This window comes from Pagrus major, chromosome 3, assembly GCF_040436345.1.
Source record: "Pagrus major chromosome 3, Pma_NU_1.0".
Classification (NCBI taxonomy): domain Eukaryota; kingdom Metazoa; phylum Chordata; class Actinopteri; order Spariformes; family Sparidae; genus Pagrus; species Pagrus major.
Window position 1 is genome coordinate 1,442,906 of NC_133217.1, and position 26,993 is coordinate 1,469,898.

The following is a 26,993-nucleotide window of genomic DNA, read 5'->3' on the forward strand; positions in this document are numbered from 1 at the left end:
GTGTGTGTGTGTGTTTCAGACACTTTGCTGTGTGGGAGGTGAACAGCTAAAGCTTTACTACTATGATTGTACAGTATCACTGTACATTGACACTAAACTGTCATCTGCACACACCTCAAACTCCTCCTTTCCAACAAATAACATGTCACATTTTGTGGGTGGACAGTGAACTAAACTTAGCGGCTGTGTCGGTGAGGAAACAGTAACATCAGGAGGGGGAAAAAAGGAAAATTTAAAAAAAAAATATCGCTGAAAATAATCTCAAGTTTATGATACAAACACGTTTTGTTCATCAACATTATCTTCACAGATGAACACCACTTTTGTGATTTTCAAAGCGTAAATTAAATGTGTAGCAGTAAAAAGCTAATGTTAGGCTACATACAGACGACATCACGGTCACATGACTTAAACGTCACCACCACTAAGCGTCTTACTACACAATTACTATACAGGTTTTCTATAAACCGATCAATGTACAAGTTGCAAAGTCAGAGTTAGAATAGTTTGTAACTAAAGTGGGCCTGTAAAGACGGACTAGTGAGTAGATGAGTCTCCGTGTTCACTGTGACGACGTTTAATGTCCCCGACAACCTCTGTAGTCTCATTTAGACACTTGTTAGCAAACAAAAATGTGACTGATGGACAGACAGATGCACCGACCGTCAGCACATGAATGTAATACCTCTGGCCTCAGCTATCGCCAGCGCTGAGGCATAAAAAGATCAGAGATCATTCAAATTAAGACATCAACATCGTAAAATGGAACAATACAAAAGCAACTCTTACCTTCCTTGGCAGGAGGAATTGTGGGTAACGGCGTGGTGGTGGGGGGCTTGGTCGGTGCCGGGGTTGGGACGGGTACTGTACAGAGAGAACACACAAGACACACGTGCAGACATAAAAAACTGCACTTATGAAAACACTCATCATAAAATAATCACCACATGCTATATGATCCTAAAATTAAATTTCCCCTCAAACCAACTGAAGAGAGAGCCGAGCCTCAGACAGCCCACACACACACACACACACACACACACACACACACACACACACACACACACACACACGTAACATACAGAATGTGTGAAATAACTACATTCAGCTCTGTGATTTCAGCTCCTGTATAATTTGGTAGATTCATCACAGCGTCTGCAGCGGGCGGTTTAAATCAAACTCACGCTGTCTCTGCTTTCAACTTTTTTACCTTTACTCTGTGTGTGGGGGGGTGGGGGGTGGGAATACTAGCTACCCCCTGCCAAACAGACACACACACACACACACACACACACTGTTTATCCATTGGGTGGTGTTTAGGCAGTAAATCAGCTACCTGAAGCTGTGAATTACTTGAGACGGCAGGTAGGGAGCGTTCAGCAGCGGCTGCCTGCAGCGATGGGGATAGTCATTTGAAGAAAAGGCTCTGGCTTTCATTTGCATCAAAACAAAGCAATAAATCACCGTGGAGGCTCTCTGCAGAGCTACAGAACGGAGGGGAGCAGCTTCAAGCAAACAAATACCTGCTCAGGGGAAGAAACATTCTTCCTTTAGTCCCTCCTTTCTTTTATCTCTGTGTGCTTCCACTTCTTCAGCCTGACATCTCTGCCTCTCCTCTCTCTTTTCTCTTGCCTTCCGCTTTATTTCATTGTCCTCACTTCATTAATTTCACCACGCTACAAAAATGAACTTGCGTTGACTCCAAATTTGCTCCTGAAAGGTAATCCATCACAGGAAACATTGTGCCTGCTATGATTTTTGTCAAACTTCCATTCTAATTGCCTGGCAGTGCAGTCCAGACTTTACAAATTAATTAACACCTTTAAATAAAACACCAAGCTGAACCATAACACCTCTGACTAACTATGATGCTGGAAGCGCGTCTCAAATCTCTCAATTTTGAGAACATACCGATGTACACCGAAACAAAGAGCTGCTTCCAAAGAGACACAGAGCACTTCACACACAGTATACATCATTTATAACAATGGATTTAGGTGAAGTTTTGTGCACCGGGTGAGTAAAGTTCTGCCTTCGTTAGCTACTGCTACTAAAAGGGCATTTAAAACATAACAGGCACCTACCTTCCCTCGTGACTAACTTACTTATTAACTTACTTACACTCTGCTTATTTTATCCATTATTAACTTTAGTTGATTATCCAGAGAACGTATTATTTCATGATATATATTTGAACATTGCTTTGTAAATTGACTTTGTCCATGATAGTGTTTTTTATCTCTATCACCCACTCCTAATCAAATTCAGGATAAACAACAACACACTAATGTGTAACAGGAGGATCAGTTTTCAGGCAAAAACAGCAAATTACTATTTTGAAGCCCAGTCGCCAGAATTAAATGTTGGAATTTTATGTTTCTGCATTTCTCATATCAGCATTTCTACTTATGAGTGTCTTACTGCAGCACAGACTGGCTCAGCAGCCTCTGTATAAAAATTCAAATTAAATCAACTCCAGATATGTGAGCAACCCACGTTAAGAGCTTGCTCAGACATGCTGATTGAAAATTGAAAATTAAACTGGAAGAAAGTTGCAACATAAAGAAAATGTAAATTGCAGAAACCTGTAGTGCCAGCATTTATTTTGGTGACTGGATTCATATTTGATAAATTCTGATCAAACAGAGTCAGATGCTCATATCAACCTGATCTGAGACCTCTTATAAGGCCACCAGAAGTGATGTTCTCACTCTCATGCTGTAGAACGATATAACACTTTCTACTTTGACAGTTCACAGTATAAAGAGTTAGAAGTGAAAGAAACTGTTCGCACAGTTCAAACGTTCACACCCACATGAGGCTTGGGTAGGCGGGTTAAACTTGAGGAGTCTTCATCTACGCGTTGAAGCCAGTAAATAAAAATGTATCACAACTAAAAGGAAAATGGCTACAACTACTGAGATATTTGTAAACTTTTTTTTTTTTTAAAAAGCAGGGTAAATTTACCTTTTAACCCTGATAGATTTCAATGCACATTGAAAAAGAAAACAAACCCCCCCCCCCCCAAAAAAAAATCCAACTCCTCTCTCCTCCCTCCCCTCCCTCCCCTCCCTCCCCTCCAGACAGTAGGTCTTGATTAGCGTTCGGGGCTGCCGCTGCAGAACAAATGTCTCATTCTGAAAGGAAGGACGAGGATTCAGCTCTCATCCCAGCTCCCACGAGGATAAAAGATGTTTTATGTTGAAAATGACGTGATCGTCCTCCCAGCCTGTGGTGGGCTTCTTTTATACACCATGACAGCTGACAGCACTTTCTCTTTGACTGTGTGTGTCTCTGCTGTATTGTTATTGTGACACATGTATGGGGGCATTTAAATGGGAGTTTGGCACATTGTATGGAGGAGGTAAAGTGTGTTATGAGTTTGTTTGTGTATCACAGCCTCACACGAGAGACAAACATGATTTGTGTGTATGTGTTTGTCAGCATTTCGGCTATACAACGTCTCCGAGATGTTTTCAGGCTCAGATAATCCTAAAAACAGCAAAGTCGGCCCACAATCTGCACAACTCTCATTGTGAGAGATGGATTTTGAGTAGGCTCTACGATGACAGGAGCCCTTCCTACACACAACCGGACAAAAGTACTACTCACTGTCACCGGCTGTTTGAATCAGAAAAATCACAGCGGTTGGTCTGAAAAAGCCAAATATCTCATCAAATGTTCAGTATTTTGCTTTTGCTTACTGGCCTGGCACATTTATGTTCAGGGTAAATCAGTTCTCAGGCACATGTTTGCAGTTAAAATCTGTTGGTGAAAGCTGATCTTGCAAAATCTGATTTTTACAGCTGTGAATGTCGAACTTCTTTCAGGTTGTTTCCATGTGTTGACATTCCAATCCAAACGTGAAAAAAGCCAAATGCGTATAAACAGATGTTATTCCAATGTAGAAATCCAAATGTCTTATGTGGAAATTGGTATTATACATTATGTGAAAAGAGCTTTTTGTACTTCTGTCAGTGTTTGAAGGTGTTACTGGGAGTGTGTACTTACATGTCTTGTCATTAACAGTGACTGCAGGTCCTTCAGTCCCGTCCAGCAGCTGAGCATACACACTTATCTTATACTGTGTGTTGGGCTTCAGGTTGTTGAAACAGTGTCTGCTGGCTCCTCCGCCCAGCTTCGTCTCCTGTTTCTGACCATCTGCGGTAAGAATACAAACATCTCCCGTTATCATTCAGGAAAGGACGTCGTTTTCACACTGATCTTGTATTTGCACTGCGGGGAAATGTGATATTGTACATACAAAGAAGGAACAATGTAGTGGATGTGTAAATATTTCACAGTATTCACAGACACTTCCTGCAGCTCTTGGTGCCAATTATTTTTTTTTTCCAAACTAGGCTTCTTATCAAAAATGCCTTTAAATTACTTAAATCATTTGGTCCAGTTGGTGCGTCTCATGCTGACTGTACATTGGTCAGAAAGAAGGCTACAGGGATTCTCCAGTCAGTGAGGTTTGAACTTTTTAACTTTTACAGATTCAGATTGTTTTCATTGCTTCACAACTGCATTCATTCTCTGCATTCAGCACACACTCGGATCGAAATCTAGAAGCTGACAAACAACTGTGAGTCATAAAGACGACTTCCCTCTGAGAAAGATGGTCTTGTGAATCCCTCTGTACGTTCCAGATGTTGTTGATAATGATGATTAGCACTAAATATAGAACCATTAACTGACTCACTCAGTTTTCTCTCTCGGAGTGAGATGTTGCTAACGTCTCTGGGGACTGTCGTTTGATAGCTCGGTTTGTTTTTCTGCCCAAATAAAACTGAACAGAATTAAACTTTTTCACAGTCAGGAGTAAGTGATGAACCAAATCCAATTACTGAAATAATCAACATGTGTTTGTTGTTTTTGTTCACTCCATGATGGTGGTCTACTGGCAACGTGTCAAATGTATTTCTGAGAAAAAAAACGTATTATCACAAAAACACGATGCATTACATTTTACAGCGTTATCACAGAGGGCAGGTGGAACATTTTAATGAGTGAAAGAGCTGCAGCACTGTGCCAAGTTAATTATTATAGCTGAAGCTAATGATAAAACTGCCAAAATAAAACAACATCCAGACAGACTTATTTTCATACTGTGAATGTACGTGTGCAGATGTTCAACATCACAACAAAACTAAATGAAGCTCTAGCGAAAGTTCAGACAGGAAGACTTGTTTAATTTTCATACCATCCTTTCATTCAACCCTCTAACTCTTAATGGCTTGTCATTATTTGATATCAGCTGCTCACATCAGCCGGGCACATCTATCCAACAGCTAAGTGACTGTGGAGCTGAACTGTGGGCCACGCCCCTCCAGCCTGGATACACCAGGTTGAGTGCCTCTCGCAGCTGAATGCAGCAGGCTGAGTGCACCAGGTGAGGGTGGTTGGTTAATTAGCTGGGTTTGGAGTCACACACACACTCACAATCACTACAGAGCAGCAGTGGGAGCACGCAGCATGAGAGGTGACTGAGATTTGGACCAGATTACCAAGATTTGTTTGTGCAGAGCTGGGCTTTCGGGGGAGATGCAGCCGGTGAGCTCTTCGTATTTTCATGTTTGTTGCACTGCTGGTGTCCACTTAATGGTGGTGAGCACTTGGGTGATATGGTTGGGATCACGTTAAATGAATGAAATTAAAATATTTTATGGTTAAATGCAGTTTAAAGTATCACATATTTGGATTTATCCTGGAGAGCTGATTTATTGCAAAGTTAAAATCTTAGAATCATAAGGTTAAATCAAATGTTTGAAGGTGATAGCTGTATACGGTTTAACTTATTTATTTGGGATTAATTATTTGCTGCTTATTTACAGGGTTTATTTCTGGTTATATAAAGAATTTGTATGTTTATCTTGTTTCATTTTCTTAACATGGTGTTTGTTTGTGTTTAAAGGTTTTTCACCTGACCACTATTCACAATTGCAACCAACTTCCATAAATAAAAAGAAAGAAGTAAAAAGAGCAAAGGTGTGATGAGTGGAATCCTGTGAAATCCTCCCGAGATTAGCTACCTTTCAAGTGGGGAGTTCTGCACCAATACCTTTCAACAGTGAGGGCACTTGACAGTGAAAAACCGGCTGCGTCTGGAGAAGAGAAACCAGAACAGCGACCGGCCAGGCCTAGAAGAAGCCTGATGAGATACTGAACGTCACCTTACTCCATTCTGCTGTAAAAGAAGATGGCTGACTCAAAGTCACTGGAGCAGCTTAAAGCCAACAGAACGACGGCGAAGCGTCAATTCTCCCGGCTGGCCAACAATGTTGTGAGGATGCATGCAATATTGCCTGAAGAGGAGCTCAGAGACAGTTTCAAAAAGCTTACAATTGAGGCCAACAAAGTCATGGAGGCAAATGAGGATGTGGAGGCCCAGTGTATTGCAGAAGCAGAGTCGGATGCAGGTGCTGAAGGAGGTCCTGCGTTGAGTGAGCAGCAAAAGGCCGATATTGAAAAAACTGCAAGTGAGTGTGAAACGAAACTGAAGGAGGTGAAGGACCTCATCCAAAAGACACTCTGGGCCAACTTTGGAGAAGAGGAACTGACTATGGCAGTAAAGGCAGCAGAGGAGAAAGTAGAGTGTGTGGCGTCCTTCGAGCTCAGTGGAAACAAGGAGGCCTTCAACTTCATGTTCGACTACCTGGAGAGACTGGTCAAAAAGGCAAAAGAGCTGCATAAGCAGTGGAAGTGTTGGGCCCCTCCTGCTGAGCAGAAAGACTTCCAGTGGCGCATGCGTCAGCTTGAGCAGGCTATTCCCAAGTTAATGTCAAGAAAAGCAGATTTTATTCAAGCAAAAGCTGAAGAAGATGCTGGAAAGGTTGTGACTGCAGCTCTTAACAGCTACCCAACATCAGTCATAAGACTGAAGCCAACCTCCCTCCCTAAATTCACTGGCATCAAGCGTGACTTTCACCGCTGGAGAAGAGACTGGGAGGCCCTCCAGATGCAAGGGGAACCAACTGGGTCAAAAGAAGTCAAAAAGTTCCAGCTACTTGACAGTTTGGATGAGAGAATAATGAGAGATCTTCGCTTGACAACTTATAACACGGCAGAAGACATCTTCCGTGTGCTGCAGAATCGGTTTGGAAGCCAAACTGCAATCGCCATTGAGATAGTCGAGGAACTGCAGAGGCTTCCAGCTGTCAAAAGCCACCAGCCAAAGAAAATTGTTGAGCTCATCCAAGCTGTTGAGAAAGCTCTTGAAGACCTGAGGGACCTTGGTGACACTGGTGCTTTAAAGAACCCTCTAGTGACTAAGTCAATTGAAAGCAAACTTCCTGATGCATTGAAGAAAGAGTGGCTTCTCCATGCAGCTGAGAGGAGCAGTGCTGATCCAGACAGGCGCTTTGACAGTCTGCTAGCTTTCCTCAAGAGTCAAGAAAGCATCTATGAACAGCTGGACCAGTTGAGGGATGAAGACCCACCAAAGAGAGAAATCCGGTCTGAGCAAAGGCAAGCCAGAACCAGGGCATCAAACCAGTCAAGTAGCCATCCTTCAGAGTGTGTCGTCTGTGGTGACATCAAGCATAAGAGAAAGCTCTACTTCTGCAAAAAGTTCCGCACGCTCAGACTCACAGAAAAGAAGGATGCAGTAAGAAAACTGGGAGCCTGTGGGAAATGCCTGGAGATCCATGATCATGAGGGTCACTGCAAAACAACATTCCTGTGCAGAAATCCTGAATGCGGAGGCAAGCGAGCCATAGAACACCACTACTACCTTTGTCCCAGTGCTGAAGCATCCAGAGGCAGCGCAACCCAGAGGAAAAGCAGCATGGTGGGAGGTGGCAACAAAACTACGCCAAATTACACTGAGGCCCAAGAAGAATTCTTCAGCAAGCTATCGCCTGAGTTAGCCCAACAATGCCGAGATGCATTCAGCAACACAGTGTCCAGAACCTCCCATTCTGCAAAGAGTAACTCAAGTCTTCTGGCGGGAGGCGGCTTGGTGGAATGGCCTGTCATCATGATGCTACTGGAGGTTACGGCCAATGCTGGACAAAGAATTGGCACCCTGATTGACCTAGCTTCAGACACCAATTACATCACCCACAAGGCAGCTGGTCGACTCAATCTCAGAAGCGAAGACATCACACTCGTGGTTCATGGTGTAGGAGGCATGAAAGTCTTTGTCCAAACGAAGCGTTACCTCCTAAAAATCCGTGTTAGCACCTCACGAGGCACATTCAGATCCCACCAGCTGATTTGCTATGGCCTGGATAGCATTGCAGATGTTCATAGGCATGTGACAGCCGAGAAACTGCAAAAGTTCTTCCCAGACATTCCACTCGGTGAGCTGGTAAGGCCAAGAGAGATCCAACTCCTCGTAAGTCACAAGGAAGGTCAGCTGGCTCCCCAGAAAATCCGCACAGTGGGGGACCTTGTGCTGTGGGATGGACCACTGGGAAAGACAGTTGCTGGCGCCCATCCTGAGTTGTTTGAAGAGGTCACAGTATCAGCCCATACGTCTAGAACGCATTTTGCAAGGTCGATGAGAACTGCTGCTGTGAAATATGAAGAACGTACCTGTGTGGTCCCTATTCATCCTCCACAAAATCAACAAGCCCCAAAAGCCATCCAAGGTCAGCATTCCAGTTCAGCAGCTACTGCCTCCAACTTCCTCGAGTGGTGGAAATGGGACAGCATTGGTGCCGGCTGTGTCCCAAAATGTGGAGGCTGCCGCTGTGGAAACTGCCAGCCAGGCGGCAAAGAAATGACTCTTGCTGAAGAAAGAGAGCTGGAGGTGGTGAGGAGCGGCCTTACATATGCAACTGCTGATAACCACAGTGAGAGGCCACACTGGCATGCCAGATACCCTTGGGTGGAGGATCCAGCCGCATTGCCAAGCAACAGGAAGGCAGTTGAGGCCACCTTCCTGAGGACAGAGAGACAGCTGGCCAAGGAACCAGAATGGAAGGCTGCCTACGCTGCTCAAGTTCACGATATGGTTAACCGCCGGGCTGCAATGAAGTTGTCTGAAGATGCCCTGCGTTCGTGGACCGGACCAGTGTGGTACATCAGCCATCTCATCGCACCCAATCCACACTCGGTCACGACTCCGGTAAGACTTGTCTGGAACAGTAGCCAGAAGTTCAGAGGCTTGAGTCTTAATGATCTCCTGTTGAAAGGCCCAGATGTCCTTAACCCAATCCGTGCTGTGCTTCTCAAGTTCCGGAGGGGAGTCTTTGCTGCTTTGGGAGACATAAAAAAAATGTACAATTCAGTCTGGCTCGAAGACCAAGAAGTACATTTGCATAGGTTTCTGTGGCGTGACTCCGAAGAAGAAGAGCTGGGCGAATATGCAGTAACAAGAGTCAACATTGGAGACAAACCAGCAGGTTGTATTGCTCAACTAGCCATGAGAGAGACGGCTAATCTCCCCCAGTTTAGCCATCTTGTGGAGGAGCGCCGAGTGCTACAAGAAGACAGCTATGTCGATGACCTCTTGACCTCTCATGACAACCTGGACGAGCTTAAAATCATCACAGCAAATGTGGAGGAAATCCTGAAAGCAGGGGGTTTCGAGTTGAAGCCATGGGTTTTCTCTGGCCAAAGGAGGGAAGAGCCTGCTGGAAAACAACAACAGGAGGCAACTGCAAAGACTGTGGTCCTGCCGAACCAGCTTAAAGATGAAGACAACAAAGCTCTTGGCCTTGGCTACACCTTGGAGGATGACAAGCTTCACGTCATGGTTGGGATAAACTTCTCAAAAAGAAAGAGAAAGATGAGACTTGGCCAAGATCTTGTTTTGGAGCAAGTGAGAGTCCAGACGCCAGACCCACTGACACGACGGGAGTTGCTCAGTCAAGTTTCTGGGCTGTATGACCCCATCGGTCTGACAACGCCTGCAAAGCAGAAAGGGGCCATCTTGGTTCGAAGAGCATTCCAGGAAGCCAAACCTAAAGGTAGCACCACCAAAGACACATGGGACCTTGCGCTGTCAGACAAGCTCAGAGAAGATGCCATCAGCCTCTTTGAGGAATTCGTTCAGCTGAACAAGGTCAAGTTTCCTAGAGCCCTGACCCCTGTGGACGTCTCTGCTAAACCTGATGCGATCACCTTCTCTGATGGCAGTGAGCATGCCTATGGAGCCGTCTCATACCTGCAGTGGGCCTGTGACCATGGTTCAACAGTGAGATTGGTGGAGTCTAAAGCAAAGTTGACGCCTCTAGACCACAAGGGGGAAGCAGTGAAAGCTGAGCTGTGTGGAGCAGTCTTCGCCGCCCGCTTAAAGAAGTACTTTGAGAAACATGGCTGCATCCAAGTCAAGCAGTGGTACCACTTTGTCGATAGTCAAACGGTGCTTGGTGCAATCCAGCGTGAGAGCTATGGCTTCCAGACTTTCTTCGCCAACAGAATTGGAGAGATCCAAAGCAGCACACGACTTGAAGATTGGTGGTGGATCCCTGGACCCCTGAACATTGCCGACATCATCACTCGAGGGGCTAGTCCGAAAGACTTGGGTGAAGATTCAGTATGGCAGCAGGGGCCAAAGTTCCTGAGTCTACCGGCTGATGAGTGGCCAATCAAGTCTGCAAAGGATGTGTCGACAACTGCCCGAGAGAGCATCAGTAAGATGCAGAAGAAATCCTTTGTTGCTGCACTTACAAGAGCTCAGGAAGAGAAAGAGCCGCCTGATCAAGAGCATCGAAGGCCACCTGCCGGCGCAGCTATCCGAAACCTGGTGAAGGAAGGACGGTTCAGTGATTTGACTCACCTGGTCAAAACGGTTGCGTGGGTCTGGAGGTCAGCAAAGAGGTTTGCAGCACAAAATAGTACCTTGAGAACTCCAAAGTGGGAGGCAGTTTCATCAAGCGGAGTCATCACTGCAACAGAACGTCAAGATGCCCTAAGAGACCTTTTCCTTGCTGCACAAGAGGGCGTGACTTTTCCCACCACCACTACAGACCGGCTGGTAGTCTATAAAGAACCAGAAACTGGACTGCTGATTTGCGGTGGGAGGATCCAGGCCTTTAATGAAGACAAAGCTGGTGTTCCCCTCTTACCTTACAGTGCTTGGATCTCAACGCTTTTGGTTCGTGAGGCTCACAGCAAGGGTCATGAGGGAGTGGCTGCGACTCTGCTGAAGGTGAGAAAGAAAGCATGGATCATCAAAGGAAGAAGGATTGCTCAAAAAGTTATTGACAAGTGTGTGATCTGTAAGAAAGCCAGAGCCAGGAAATGTCAACAAGTGATGGGAAATCTGCCTCAGGAGAGAACTAGACCTGCAGCCCCCTTCGAGTTCACAGCTGTGGACCTGTTTGGACCTTATCAAGCCAAAGACGATGTGAGGAAGAGGGTCACAATGAAGGTTTGGGGAGTCGTATTCTGCTGCATGGCCAGTAGAGCGATCCACACAGAGCTGGCCAATACCATGTCGACTGAAAGTTTCCTGATGGCTTATCAGAGATTCACAGCATTTCGAGGGCATCCTAAGAAGATTTGGTCTGACCCGGGGACCAATTTTGTCGGTGCCAAACCTGTTCTGGAAGAGTTGTACAAGTTTTTAAATGGGCTGGACAGGTCTGCTGTGGAAGAGGCTGCAGCTCAAAATGGGACCGACTGGCAGTGGAAAATCCAACCAGCTGATTCACCACATCGTAATGGTGCTGCTGAAGCAGCTGTTCGCATTGTGAAGAAGGCATTCCAGAGTTTGGGGAGAGAGTCGTGCCTCAGCTACAGTGAGCTTCAGACAACCCTCCAGCTCGCTGCTAATCTTGCAAATGAACGTCCTATCAACGCCAGGGTGCAGAGCCTTGAAGACACCGTGCAGTACATCACACCAAATGTGCTTCTGCTGGGACGAGCATCTTCAAGTGGTGACTGGAAGACGTTTGACTTCACGAGCTATCCCTATAAGAGACTCCAAGAAATGCAACACCAGGTAAACAAGTTCTGGAGATCATGGAGCCAGCTTGCTGGTCCCAATCTGTTTGTAAGAAGTAAGTGGCACACTGCACAAAGGAATGTTGCTGTTGGAGACATCATTTGGCTGTGTGATCAGAATGCCATGAGGGGACAATTCAAGCTTGGAAGAGTTGTCAGTGTCAACCCGGACCCCCGTGGCATCGTGCGGGATGTGAATGTCAGGATTGTTCCAAGCTTCTGTATCCCTGAGGTGAGACCAGCAACATCAGTACCCAAGCATCCTGTCTCCAGCATCCAGAGGGACTTTCGGTCCACAATACTTCACCGGGACGTCCGGCGACTGGTTGTTCTGCTACCAATTGAGGAGCAGGCAGGGGACCCAGGAGGGAAACTCTGACCACAAGTGCACCAGGGTCTGCGATCGTTCCAGCGGTTTCCCTGGAAAGATCGAGTGGGAGGTGTGGAGCTGAACTGTGGGCCACGCCCCTCCAGCCTGGATACACCAGGTTGAGTGCCTCTCGCAGCTGAATGCAGCAGGCTGAGTGCACCAGGTGAGGGTGGTTGGTTAATTAGCTGGGTTTGGAGTCACACACACACTCACAATCACTACAGAGCAGCAGTGGGAGCACGCAGCATGAGAGGTGACTGAGATTTGGACCAGATTACCAAGATTTGTTTGTGCAGAGCTGGGCTTTCGGGGGAGATGCAGCCGGTGAGCTCTTCGTATTTTCATGTTTGTTGCACTGCTGGTGTCCACTTAATGGTGGTGAGCACTTGGGTGATATGGTTGGGATCACGTTAAATGAATGAAATTAAAATATTTTATGGTTAAATGCAGTTTAAAGTATCACATATTTGGATTTATCCTGGAGAGCTGATTTATTGCAAAGTTAAAATCTTAGAATCATAAGGTTAAATCAAATGTTTGAAGGTGATAGCTGTATACGGTTTAACTTATTTATTTGGGATTAATTATTTGCTGCTTATTTACAGGGTTTATTTCTGGTTATATAAAGAATTTGTATGTTTATCTTGTTTCATTTTCTTAACATGGTGTTTGTTTGTGTTTAAAGGTTTTTCACCTGACCACTATTCACAATTGCAACCAACTTCCATAAATAAAAAGAAAGAAGTAAAAAGAGCAAAGGTGTGATGAGTGGAATCCTGTGAAATCCTCCCGAGATTAGCTACCTTTCAAGTGGGGAGTTCTGCACCAATACCTTTCAACAGTGAGGGCACTTGACAGTGACACACCTTCATTGTTATCATATTGCTGCTGTCTTTTTAAATATGATTGTCTCCCACCTCTAGTTTATTCATTCTGCTTTTTGCGCACAGCCTCCACCTCCCAATCACCGCCCAGTCTTCACAGATTCACCAGCTTCATCGTTTCATCAGCCTATCTGCCTCAGAAGAGTCATCAACCACCACCCGTGTCTGGACTCCATGGGAGGGATTCCTCTTGCTCCTGCTGCTCAGGGCAGACGCCCTTTGATCACAAAAACTCCCTGTAGCGTCTAAGCACCATAGACCTTCATTATCACAAATCATCTGCTGTAATAAACATTTTCTTTACTTCATCACTAGTCTCTACTGACTGAAATACATTTCCTTATGCTTGGGAAGCAGTGTGTTTCCCACAGAATGACCTGGACGTGAATGACTAGGTTCAGGGTGATATTGATCGACCTGAGAATGAAAGAGTCAAAAACAAATAAATACATATTTCTTCAGATTAACTTTAAATGTTTGCCTTCATAGTGTCGCTTTAATTGTCTGCACGCACACTGGCTTGCCTCGCCTTTCTGTTTCTCTCTCCCTGTACGTGTCTGCTCTGTTCACTTTGTTATGTTTCATAAAGTCACAAAAAAACACAACTCACGTTTTGGATTTTTTCACCCCTGATTCTGTTTTCAGAACCCTGAAACTAATCAGGGCAATCACACAGGTGGAAGGAAGACAAGACAGGAAGTAAAACAAAATATGACATGTGAGGAGAGTGAACTTACAAAATAAAGCAGGAAATAACAAATTAAAAGCCTGAAACATGAAAGAAAGGAAATGTGGTGGAGCTCTTGGGTAATGTAACAAAATAAGTGGTTGATATCTGGGCACTGACATTGTAAACTACCATATAAGACCAACTTTAATTTTTCATATCTAATGCAACAGAAGCAGTTAAGTCTGGTTATTAAAAATGTTTGATACTCAGCCACAAGCGTTTTTCTGGCAATATGAAAGTACAGATTTAATCACAGGAGTTTAATGATGTGGGAGAAAGATATTATCTTTACTATGGCAACCCGGATATGTGCGAGTGTATTATTTTCAATAAGTAGGACCTTATAATGAAGGGTTGATCTGTGTAAACTCCAGTTTAATTCAGCAGTAACTCTCTGTGCTACAGGAGGATTTGTGAAAAACACTTTATCAGCTCTTCATTGTTTGTTCTTTATTGATCTTTTTCTCCCTACTTTACCGCCTGTTTTTATTTCCTACCCATCCACACCAAAACAGTGTAATTTCATCATTTCTCTCTTTCTCCTGCAGCAAACACATTTCTCTGGTAATTATTTACCAGCTGCACAAACATAAGTCCTCATTTAGCTCTTTTTTGCATTGAGGGAATCGAAACTTCGAAGCTCCCTGAAGAAACACGGAGGAGCTGCCATAATATGCGTCTTTTATGTGACGTTAATGACGGCAGTGTTGTTGCCGGAGGCCTGAAGGTGATGAATAACAGCTATTACTTTCCTATTTTGGTGGATGACGGCTGTTTTAAAAGTCAATCTTACCTTTGAGGTGGTGGCTGAATGGTGGACGTGTGCAGTCGAATCGGGGCCGCACCATCTGTTGTTTGATGTTATTTTGGTTTGTTGGAGTGTGTTATCAGATTCAAACAACACAATTATTTCTGTTGGCGCTGAGCCTGTTGGCTTCAGAGAATCAGAACCGAGAATACCACTTCAATAATTGCAAGGTTGTTTTATGAAGGTGACTTTGGTGCAGAGTTATTTTTGACAGCTGAAGTAGGAGACGACGACTACATCAAAGTACATCAAACAAAAAAATAACTTCATCAAGAGTTCAATGAAGACGGTAATTTGAGGACAGCGTTAAACTTTCTTAAAGGCTGTCAGAGGTTTACTGTGAAGTAGCTCTCAAATTTTCTCTTCACCATCCAATATTTCTAAAAGTTTAATCATAAGAGTCACATGAAGGTCGTCCTTGTGAGAGAGTTTTATAGCAAAAACCTCTGAAACAGAATTGAAATCATCAGAAGGAGCCAAAAATCTCCACTGAAACTTAAAGGCATATTATGCTAGAATCACAAATCGATGCCATTTCGTAGAAACTTTTTTGGATGGTCTACTGTTTATAGCTGTTGTTCATCAGTGTGGACGCTCACATCATTATCTTTATAGTTAATGTTATAGTTCTTAGGGTTAACAGCCTTTTATGACCCACTATAAGTGATCGGTGGTGTTCGTATCTGCAGAGACCCTGCTCTCTGCCTGTACTTCCTTATTTTCTTCTTATTTTGCTGTGTTCGGGACGATTCTGGGTGTCAACCTTTGGTCAGTGATGCGTCGCCCCCAGACAATAACATCTGCAGTTTAGGAAAACGCAGTGACCAGGTGACATCGCTGACTCTGTTTCTTTCAGTTACTCTTTCTGTGTGAGCCACTGGTTGGGTTGAACTACACACACACACACACAGAGCCGAGAGGTAAACAGTGGACACGATGAAGTCTGGCTCCAGCTGAATTCACACAAAATCCAGCAGTGTGGCAGCTGCCTGCAGGGTTGTTTGTTTGTTTTGTTCCTTTCATACTAACACTGCTCCCTCTCTCCATTCGCTCTCCAGCTCACTTGACCAATGCCGCTCTCTCAGTGTCAGGATGGGCCAACTTTGAATGGTTTGTTTTCAAACAGTAACAAACAATAGCTGCTAATTATGCCTCTAAACCACAGTGAAAAGAGGCTTCTAAATCAGACGACGTTTGCCAAAACATGTAAATAAAGTCTTCTCTATATTTCGAGGTTTGTGTGATAAAATTTGTACTTTTACAAGAGAATGTTGCTGCAGGACTTTGTGTTTGTTTTTCTGTGGCTAGAAGCCCTGACAAATCAGAGGTGACCAACACTGAATGATGTATGATATTTTATAAAAGGACACTTTATATAACAGCTGCACGGATCCACATTAAGTTCAAAGAAGTTCATTTTGACAGACAATAGTGGAAGCGGTGAAAATTGTACGTTTTAGTATGTCTTGTTCCAGAATTTGTATTAAATTGGATAAAACATGCAGAAATAACTTCTAACAGCATCCAACAACGGCATCACACATGAGACTTTATAAACATTTCCATCCAAGATACAAGTACGGCTGCTGACTTTACTTCTGTGACCTCAGAAGTCACTAAAGAAGAAAAACAACATTTAGAAACGCGGGTTTGATTGTCATTTACATCTGCGTCGTCTCATCTGGACAGCAGCCTTCAGCCTTCGTTGATTCTCCCACTCCCACACACACATTCAACATGAAATAAAAGCACTTGTTTTGTTTTTCTTGTTTTTATGGAACAATTGTCTCGCAATCAGAGAACATGCTGCAGGTGCAACTAAAACTAGAATAGACACAACAAGGCATAATTACTGTCATTCCTGTACCATCACATCGCTAGACACTTGGCAGCCATAATACCGACCTTTTGTCTTTTCTTCCGGTATTTTACCTCACGCAGCAAATGTAAATGTCAGCCGGGCTGCGTCCGTAAGCCTTCCTTGTCTACAGAGCAGCTCAGTGTCTGATTGCACAGCTAAACCTTTAAGACTGTCAGCACGGCTCAGATGGGATACAACAATATCTTTGTCATCTCAGGCTGCTTAAGGATTCAGAAAATTGGACATTCTCTCTGCACTGCATACTGAAACTCCCACTAATGAAAGCATGCGAGTATGCATGAGGGCACCCCCCCCCCTTACCAGCGCAGATATGCAGCGTAGGAGTTTGATGGGAAAATCTGAGGAGAACAATCACAGCTGCATATACGGTATAATGTATCCCCCTTTGTGGCTGATGTGGTGTTAGTGATGCACAGTCACGTTTGATAACCTCGTCAGCCGCAGCATAAAATCCTCCAGATAATCTTGAGAGGCAGGAATGTGGCAGAAGAGGAGTCAGTATCGGTGGGTACGCATGTTATTTCCATACATCGCCCTGTATAAAGGTCGAGGGGATCTTCATTATCTCAGAAGAAATTTCTGATGCAGGCAGACCATAAAAACAACAATAAAAAACAACAACAAAAACATTCTTTTTGGACTACTCAGAGCCCTGCCAGGGTGTTCAACTGCACCAAGTCCTGGCTGCACATCATCCCAACCCTCCTCCACCTTCACTGGCACCCAGTTAAGTTATAACTACAAAATCCTCCTTCTCACCTATAAATCCCTCCATGCCCTCACCCCTCAGTACCTCTCAGACCTCCCTCACCCATACACCCCGCCCCTGACCTGCTCTCCATTCCCCACACCAGACTCCGTACCTCCGGAGACAGAGCCTTCAGTGTCGCAGCCCCGACCTTCTGCCTTGCTCTCCTCGCTTCATCTCTGGATATGTCTAAAAAACTCCTCAAACACCATCTGTTCACTGCAGCCTACAACCTCTACTGACTCTGTTTCCCCAGCAGACGCTCAACTTTGTTACTTGTTTCAATTTGTTTGTTTGTCTGTTTGTGTAGCATTTATTCTCCTGTGTAAAGTGTCATTGGGTTTCGTGACCGGCGCTATATAAATCCAAGCTATTATTATTATTATTATTACTGAAACAATATCAAGATAAACACGCATGTATTGCAACAAATATCCCAGGCTGAACTCCAGTTACCTACGAAGTTGGATGAATCGCTACTCAGCTTAACACCTGTGCATGTGTGTGGGTGATGTACAACAAAGAGTATTGTGCGATATATAGACCATGCTGCTGTCTGTGTACTCACTCAGCAGCGACTCGATGATCACTCTGTAGGCGCTGGCGTGTCGGTGAGGCTGCCACTGGGTGCACAAGCTGGTCATCCTCACCTGGTATGCGTTAAGGTTCGTCACCCCCAGGTACACTGCAGGAAGGAAAGAGAGGAATCACTTATGGTGTGTTTCTCCATGAAGAGCACACCTTCTCAGTCGTTATGTCTGCATGTGACAGCATGTTCGACAGAATTCATAAACACATTTACAATTATTATTATTCCATCAAAGGTTTGAATCTTTACAGCAAATGAATGAGTCTCTGGCAATTTTAAAGAATAATGCTCCACAAAGGGGACTTATAGTGGCATATTTGAGGGTGTCTGACTATTTCTCACAGCCTTCGATCATCTGTGGTCGCTGTTTCTGACATATTCTTTTATTTCCACCCTTACTCCACCATCTTTGGCAAAATGTTGACATTATAACTGAAACGATGACAAAAATAGTGTTTGTATGTAAAAAAACAAACTCGTAGCTTCTTCTGAACTCTAAAAATCTGCATTATAAAGTTGCTTCCTTGTCTACATGCTGCTGTAATAATAAAACTGCACTGAGCACACATCTGAGAAACCACACGCCATCGTGTTTCCAGATGACAAATTTAGAAATATATGGCCGGTTAGCTCCGAGGACACGACATGAGAGTTATTTACAGACAGAGAAATATAACTTCACTGACTTTGCTCCAGAAGTGTGGCTTATGCATACACATGCACACACACGCAAACCCACACAGATTCTATTTATGCAAATGGTAGGAATGCACTTTTTATTGACCGACATTTTTGAAAGTGCCACTTGTTCTGAGTTCAAAGACATTAGCATGCGTGTGTCTGTGAGTCAGTAATGGCCTCGCACATCACAGTATATTTTACATTCCCTCTGACATAACATTTTCTGGTGGAGCCAAATATCACCTGCATTATAGTGGGCCCGATGCATAATGTATCTCTTCATAATGTTTATGCAAAATCTCCCCATTGGTTTAAACTAGAAGACACAAAGGGATTCAGGGAGCATCTCAGCTCGCTCAGTCCGGTACGGCATCGACATTACTGCTGGCATGGCACGAATCCACCTGTCAGGCTCCATCTCGTCATCATCCAACTCCAAAGGACCAATCAATCCACCTTTTAGCAGCAGAGTGGCCTCAGACTTCCCTGATGCTTCACATTCGGCTACAAACTGCCCCGGAGTTACAGGAGATCACAGTCTCAGGAAGAAACCACTGCTTCCTCACATTGTCAGGAGTCAGTTGAGGTAGTTCAGGCATCTGATGCCTCCTGGACGCATGTCTGCTATGGTGTGTTCTTGGCAAACCATGAACACACACGAGGGGTTACATACTGGATCTCATCCAGCCTGGGAGGCCTGCAGGAGTAAGGAAAAGGATGTATGGGCTGCTTTAGTTGGCCCGCTGCTCGACTCAAGTGTTTACTGATGAGCAACCTCGAGGAAAGCAGTTCAGTTCTCTCTATGTAGAAAAAGGACAGAAGTGGCGTTGCAAGAACAGATGCTGTTGACTTATGATGCTGAACACAGCGACTGAAACTTTTCCTAACTTCACCAAAAAGCTCTGGTTGCCAAAACCTAACCAAATCTAAACTATACTGATGATCAGTGTTTAGACTTTTTAGATTTTACAGTCATGTAACATCCATTTTTTTTAATTTAGCCTTGTGGACATGTGAAGATGAAAATAACAATAGACAGATTTTTGCTATAATTTAACATTATGAAGTAAAAGTTGAGCGCTCAGTGTAATGCCTGTGGAATATCTGATCAAAATTAACTTTCCATTACTCTCAGCTAAACCAAAAGCAGGATCGGCGATTTTCCCAGTATTTTCTTTCCTCTCCACCCTGCCGACTTTAAAAAAAAACTTCAAAGACGACACAGCTAGCTTAGCATTAGCCTGCAGCTGCACTTTGGGAATCTAATTCTGCACGAGGACGATCAGGTGGAAACTCAGACAGCGTGGAAGATGTTGGCTTTTTTTCCCCTCCTTTATTGATTTGTTCATGAAGAGGGTTTACTTGGGAAAGAACTGAGAAAGTGACCTTTGTAAAGTACTGAATTTCTATTTTGTGCTGTTAACGGTTGAATCCATGAAGACTGGTATTGTCTGTAAAACTCTTGAATCTTTATCTGTATTATTTGAACTTGTCTAACCCTAACATGCAAAAAGACACCAGAATATAGTCAAGCTGCTGTTGTAAAATATCCCTATCTTTTAAAGACGGGCATAAAACCAATGATCTGTTAATCTTTACAAATACAGACGTGATAGTCTAAACAATGGGAAAACCGACAGTGCTGAAAATTAAATCAAATCTTGACCTGATCCAGTCCAGTTGACATCATCACCATCTGTTTTCATGTCTCCTTTAGAGACTAATTGAATGAATAAACTCGTGTTTTGTTTTGGGGTAGAGTTTCCATTTCAAGATCACAACTTACCCTTTGTTTTTGTGTTACTTTTAGCTGTTTAAGATCATAAATGATCAACTCATCAGATTACCCTTGAGTAAAGGTTGGTCAATGGCAGAGCAAAAAAATCAAACCAAAAAACATACAAGATCAGCAGCTATTTGAGCTTATTGCTTTATTTTTGATGACCCACATAGTCTGGACTTGTTTATTATCTTTAAATTACAGCAGACATTAAAGCTCCAGCACTGCCCATCAATCGCTGGCTCTTTAAACTACACCCACTTACTATAAAATTGTCCACCATTTAAACTAAAAGCTCTCTGAAAAGGCATTACAGGAAAGTCAGTCTCCTTTTTGTCCCCAACATCTGTGATACTCGTGCTGCTGAGTGACATTGAAGCATCAGTCCACTCATCTCTACTGGTCCGTCGGCTTCATTAACATGCTGCTGAGCAATATGACAGACGCTCCATTCACCTCCTGGGATCTCACTGGCCTCATATCATAAACTCCACTGTCCATCTTTCTTCTTCCGTTCGCCATCTTCTTCAGCTTCATTCCTCTTCTTCTCTTTTCTTTTTTCTCAACTAAAAAAAAAAACTTGTCCTTCAAATCAACCAAGAAGTGCTTAATTATCATGCAGGAGAAGTAAAATGTGGCTCCGATGCAAAGCGATGTGCCTGCGATCCATTTAAAGCTTCATGTTCGGGCATTAAGCTGACACTTGCAGTGAGAGCTCTTACCCAGAGAGAAATGAGAACGGATGAAAGGGTTGAGGTTCAGCATCCTGCTCAAGGACACTTCAAGAGGACACATGTTTTTTGTCGCTCGCTTTGGCTGTCATGGAGATCAAACCAGAGACCTTTCAGTTTCAAAAAGGGCTATTTCACCACAAGGCCAGCCTGCGGTGAAGTGGTTAATTATCATGCAGGAGAGGGAAATCCAGGCCCCCACTCAAATGATTGTACTTGAGAAGCAGTGATTGATTGAGCCAGGCCAGACACTCACAGAGCCTCGGGAGGTGTCCGCGTCTCCAGTGAGATAACTTAAATCTATCACATCTATGGTTCAATCCAGGGCCGGGCTGTAATTAGGTGAAGTTGCCATTAAAGGTGTCAGATGGATATCAAGATATCGATGTCTGCAGGCGTCTGGCTGCTTCTTCACTATTAAGTTACTGACAACAAGATGATCTGAAAGCAGCATCAGTCGAACTGATGAGAGTTCATTACCATGCGGACGTTCAAGTCGTGTGTTTCCCTTGTTACAGAAGCTTTCAATAATGTGTTAAAGCAGAACACTCCACTTATGTAATTTGTCTAGTTGATTAATTTGCTTAAAGCTGAGTAGATTTCCTCAAAGGAGATATTGGCACATCCAACTCTCTGAGATGATCACCCGCACTGCTTCTGCTCAGAGGAGTTTGGAGATTTTATATACTTATTAATGGCAAATTCAAGATACAAGTAGTTTTCCATGATTACACAACTTTGAATGTCTTCCGATGGCCGATGTTTTCATTTGCAACTGCAGTAAATATTCTTGTAAATACACTTAATTATGTCTCCTGTTGTCTCACACTGTTTCTGTTTTACTTATGTGTGGAATATAACGCAACAGATTGTGCACATGTCACTGACAGTTACTGAGAGACCTGCACATATGCAAGTGCAGGTGAATGATCATTGCATGCTGGTGCTGAATGTGGGCAGTGCAAAATGTGAGGCACACAGACTTTGTCATGGTCACGTCTTATGAGTTATGTGTGTTTTGTTTCGTGGTGTCTTTTGCCCTTTTCCAGTGCCCCGTTTTCCCTCCTTTATTTCTAACCTAATTTTCCCTCCACACCTGCCTGCATCTCCTTTATCAGCTCTCCTCTTCAGTGTTTTTCCAGCCGTTTCCAGCCTATCAACCCCTTCCCTGTTCCTCGTGTTTGTCCATTCATTGCCTTCACCTGTGTTTCTCCGCCTTACTCCACCTGCACCTCATCCTCTCGTTAGTTCAGTTCATATTTAAGTCCCTGATGTTTCTTTGTGTTTTCCTGTTCCTTGTGTTGCTGTGATTGAGATTAAAACTTCACACCTCTGAATACCGTTAAGAAATAAGTTATTTTTTTGCTTTGTAGATTATCAGACACTTTCAATGAGGATGCACAAGCTTTTAAACATTGTGTATTAAACAGGGGTGGAAGTGACTAATCACAACTACTCACATTACTGTTATTCAGTCAGTTTTTCTATATTTGCACTTTTAAACAGTATTTTTTCAAGCCTGTAATTTTACTCATACTTAAGTAGTCATTGCACCATGTAATCTAGTTATTTTGCAATCATAATTGAGTACTGAGTACAATTTCAATTAATATCTGGAAACTTTCATCTACATTTTTGTAGCCAATAAGGCTGTCCGATCACAAACGTCTGTTATTAATAATGCATTAAACATCAAAATACTCTGAGTAGCGTTTCAGAAGAATACTTAGTATTATTATAAGTATTATTTTAATACCAGCAGTTTTGCTTGTACTCTTTCCACTGCTGGTATTAATACACATACATTACTAGAATTTCTTAAAGAACAGGTGATGTAAAGAGGAGGGTAAATGGACAGTTTATGGTGATGCAACTTCGCCAAACTAAACACAATCCAATCCATACCATCTTCATGGTAAACCGGCTGTCCGTTCTTGATAGAACAAAGAGCTGTGACTCGAACAAGGCAGCAGCTGAAAACTTCAATCAGACGATCACAATAACATTTTCAAGATGGCATCTTGTAATTAGTTGGGACTGCAGCTGAAAGCTTCTGGGTATGGGTATTCGACTGACTGCTCTTCTTGGTGAAAAAACGTTAAATTTAAAAGACACTTTGCAGATGCATCCGATAATGTCTCCAACTGCAGCTGTCACTGTCAAGGAGGTCCAGCCAGAAAAAATCTTTGTAAAAATAAAGGTTGACATCAACATTCAACAGCTGGGAAACAAAAAGAAGAACTAGTGTGATTGTAGGTATGAGGACTGAAGCTTTTTGTTGTTCTGTATCTAACTGATTTGGCATGTGCAGTTTCAACTACTGAGGCAATCAGATGATTTATTAGTGTTGTACGAGATGGTTTGATAGATACACACAACAACTTAAATGACTGTTAGAAAATACCTCTTTGAAGGTGGTTAATTTCTCTAAGTAAGCGTGGAGACTGAGGAGGAGAGCAGTGTTTAAGTTGTTGCTTGTTATCTTGCACGTTTGTTTATTAGTTCTTTTATTTTGCATTTATATTAAACAGGCTGAGGCTCGAATATGTGATCAGCAGAGTTGAGAGCTGTTTCACACACTGAATGAACCAGCAACAGATCGAAGAAACAGAAGGAGGACTTACAGGTCTTGGCCCTTCCTGAAAGGGCCTCGCTGGATCCGGTGGTGTAGGAGGCGATGACCTTGACACTGTACTCCGCCCCGCTCAGCAGGTTGACAATCAGCATGGTGTTCACGTCTTCTCCAACAAACGTTTCCAGAGCCGGTCCAGGGGCTGCAGAGGAGCGGGATAATTGAGGTGACACGTCAAGGAGGAGCAAATGGAAGGAGCACAGAGGAGTGAGTTCAGAGACGATCATTAGCTTCAATTCAAGTGAGTTGGAACAAATGGAAGATAACTCTGTGATGTAAAGTGACACAGGCAGGAGAATGACACAATAATATGAAAGATTATGACCGGAAAACGTGTCTGTGCATCAGTATCAATAGTGTTATGTTTAGATTCATATAAAGATACATATTTCTATTGATCCAATTTAGCATGATAGAAAACAGAACAACTGAGGAGTATTTATTCATCTGTACGTCTGTTCGTCTTGCTTTTGTGTTTAATTATAAAAACACATTAAAACTGTTAGAAAAAGTGCCGTTTTCGATATTTATACCAACTCTTGATTTTCCAGAGGACAAATTCTTATGATCTTGTCAGCCTGTTTATTTCTCCAGCGCCACCATCAGGAGCCAAGGAAAAAAATCTGATATTTCACAATAATCTCTGGGGAACATAAGTTTACCTCTCATCTATTACTTTTAGTCACTTTTAGTCACTGCAGACAGGTGAGCATGTGTGTGTAACATACCGGATACAGGTTGGTAGACGACCCTGTAGCCCATCGTGGGTGAAGGCGGAACATCCCAGCTGATCCTGAAGCGGTTGTACCATTCCTCTGATACCCGCAGGTTCTTTGGAGCTGAAAGAGGAACTGAGGAGAGAAACAGAGACGAGCAAATTTGATGTTTATGATAAAATATATAACATACAATATAATATGGCTATCACCAAGGTGTGAACTCTTTCACTCTATATATACTTGGTACTCTGTTGGTCTTATGGTTTTGCAAAAGCATACTGTACTGTATGTCCCGTGTCTCAGGTTAGGTACTGATTACCAAGTCAGTATCAAAGCCAAACCTTTGGTATCATGACCACACTAAAAACAACACAAGGTAAATACAGTGAAATAAAACCAAATCTGTGAACAGAGTACTTTCCAAAAATGTAACTCGTTATGTCAGAATGATTGAAAGTTCTTTATAAGAGGAATCTGTCATCACACAGCAGAAGGTGAAAAGTACAGCGAGAAACTGGAAGGACAGAAACCAAGTTGGCAAGAGGAAGATAATGAGGAAGAACAGAAGGAGGATGAAAGTTTGATAACACTTAATAACATTTCAACAGTCAGTCAGTGAAAAGTGTAAGACCATTTGATGTTACAGAGTGTACAGTTGAATTAGTCTGTCAGAAAGACACTAAATCCAGAGGACTTATCACTGGGATGACAACTGGGACACAACTCTGGGAAATGGAACTAATGGCAGGATGGTATTAATTTAAAAACCACTTTCTTTGAGGGATGTGTGATTTTCAACCCTCATACATTTGTCATCTCTGCAGTCCACCATGTTCGTCCCAAAACACCATAGATTTGACTCCTCTGAAGATCCCTTTGGTTAATAGGAAACATGAGACTTTTTCAGGTCTAAATCCCCGAGTAAATCTGCTGGCTGTTCTGTTGCACATTTAAAATGCTAAAAGGCTTCAGTCATTCTCTCCATGTTCCATCATTCCTCTCTGAGTATCCATCCATTTTGCCGTTTTACGAGCCGAAACCTGCAGATTATTCTGGCTCTTATGCCTCATTTTCCCTCTTCACCTTCCGCGGTCGTTCACCATTAAAAAGCCAATCATCCTCTCTACGTTCAGCCTCACTCCCACCTCTCAGTATCTGCTGCATCCTCGTATGCTCAAATCCTCACATTACACCTGCCTCTTCTGTTGTATTATCTATCTTCTCTGTCCCTTCGCTGGTCCTGAGAAAATTACTATCATCCTCTGAGCACTTTCTGCCATTCCTCGCACTGTGTTTTCACCCTTCAGGCCTAACGTTAATGAGAAACTGGAGATTTAATGGCCAGACTACTAATGACCAACGGAACTCCTCCAACAGCTCAGGAATGTTTTGAGGAAGTCGAGAAGTATTTCTGCATTTTAAGTCCACAAAACTAGCTTTAGTTTTGCTCCTACGGGTAGGAATTTCAACTACTGCAAAGCCCTAAACATCACAAAGTGTTGCTGTATCGTCACGTCTTTGAGATGCCAAATAATGAGCACACAAATCTGCAAAAGGAACAAGAAGTCCCCAAGTGTGTTCTTGATTTTTAGCTCCTGGGACCATTTGATAAGGATGGCAAAATGAGGCCTTTTTTCAGCACTTGGGAATTCAAGCTTTTTGGTGAAAATAATTTTGAAAGCCACAACATAAAATATGACTATGTGCTACTGTCATAGCAGAAGCATTTATAACACGGTGTAGTTCTACTCTTGTAACCAAAAAGGAATAATAAACAATATCACTTCAACATATACAGATATTATTCTCTTTATAGGATTGGGTTTGCTCTTGCTGTTCATTTTCAAATAAAGAAATAAAGAAATAAATAAAATCAAAGCAACATTACAGGACGTAAGACATCTTAAACCTATGTATGACTCGGAGTCAGTGTGAAATTGCAGTGAGATTGAAATAATCTGCTTCTGAGGACAAACATACAGCCCAGACCTTAACAACTGATCACATTTCGCCCCGTATTACGCTACTCATGATAATGGTGATATAAAAAAATTCTATTTAAATTTAAATTTCTATAGCTATCATGATAATATCGTTATTATGAATTTATTTGGCTAGGATAATTGAGTATTTAAAATCTGATATCGTGACAGCCCTAGTATCAATCCTATCATCATTTACAAGCAGTGATTGATAAGTTCATGTCCTCAGGTAGAAGGAGGTGAGTTATACAGATCTTGTTCCAAGCACTTTAACTCTTTGAGTGATTATGCAGAAAGTCTGAAGTTAAGTTGTTCGTTATATCTGTTTCAGGTAGCTGAAAATGGCAGCTCCGCACTGTCTGAGAAAATGGACAAGAACAAAAGTCCACTGTGGCGACAGCTGCCATCCAGGAATGCAGATTTGAACTCGTCCAGCAACCGCCCTGTTCACCTGATTTTACACCCTCAGATTCAGAGTCAGATTCATTTAACTTTATTAACAGCTTCCCTTGAACACATGCTACAACATACAGTAACATGTAGACACAAAAATACT

At 43.0% G+C, this 26,993-nt stretch overlaps 1 protein-coding gene across 1 annotated transcript in view; it reads right to left on the reverse strand.

Moving 5' to 3' along the window:
• Positions 1–26,993, reverse strand: part of LOC140994098 (collagen alpha-1(XIV) chain-like) — a 179,583-nt gene that overhangs the window by 74,135 nt on the left and 78,455 nt on the right. Inside the window, exons 20-24 of the mRNA XM_073463674.1 lie at positions 24,465–24,587; positions 23,729–23,878; positions 17,892–18,008; positions 4,012–4,161; positions 790–864 (exon numbers count right to left, since the gene is read on the reverse strand). Coding sequence (XP_073319775.1) covers positions 790–864; positions 4,012–4,161; positions 17,892–18,008; positions 23,729–23,878; positions 24,465–24,587 — 615 coding nt within the window. The remainder of the gene's footprint in view (positions 1–789; positions 865–4,011; positions 4,162–17,891; positions 18,009–23,728; positions 23,879–24,464; positions 24,588–26,993) is intronic.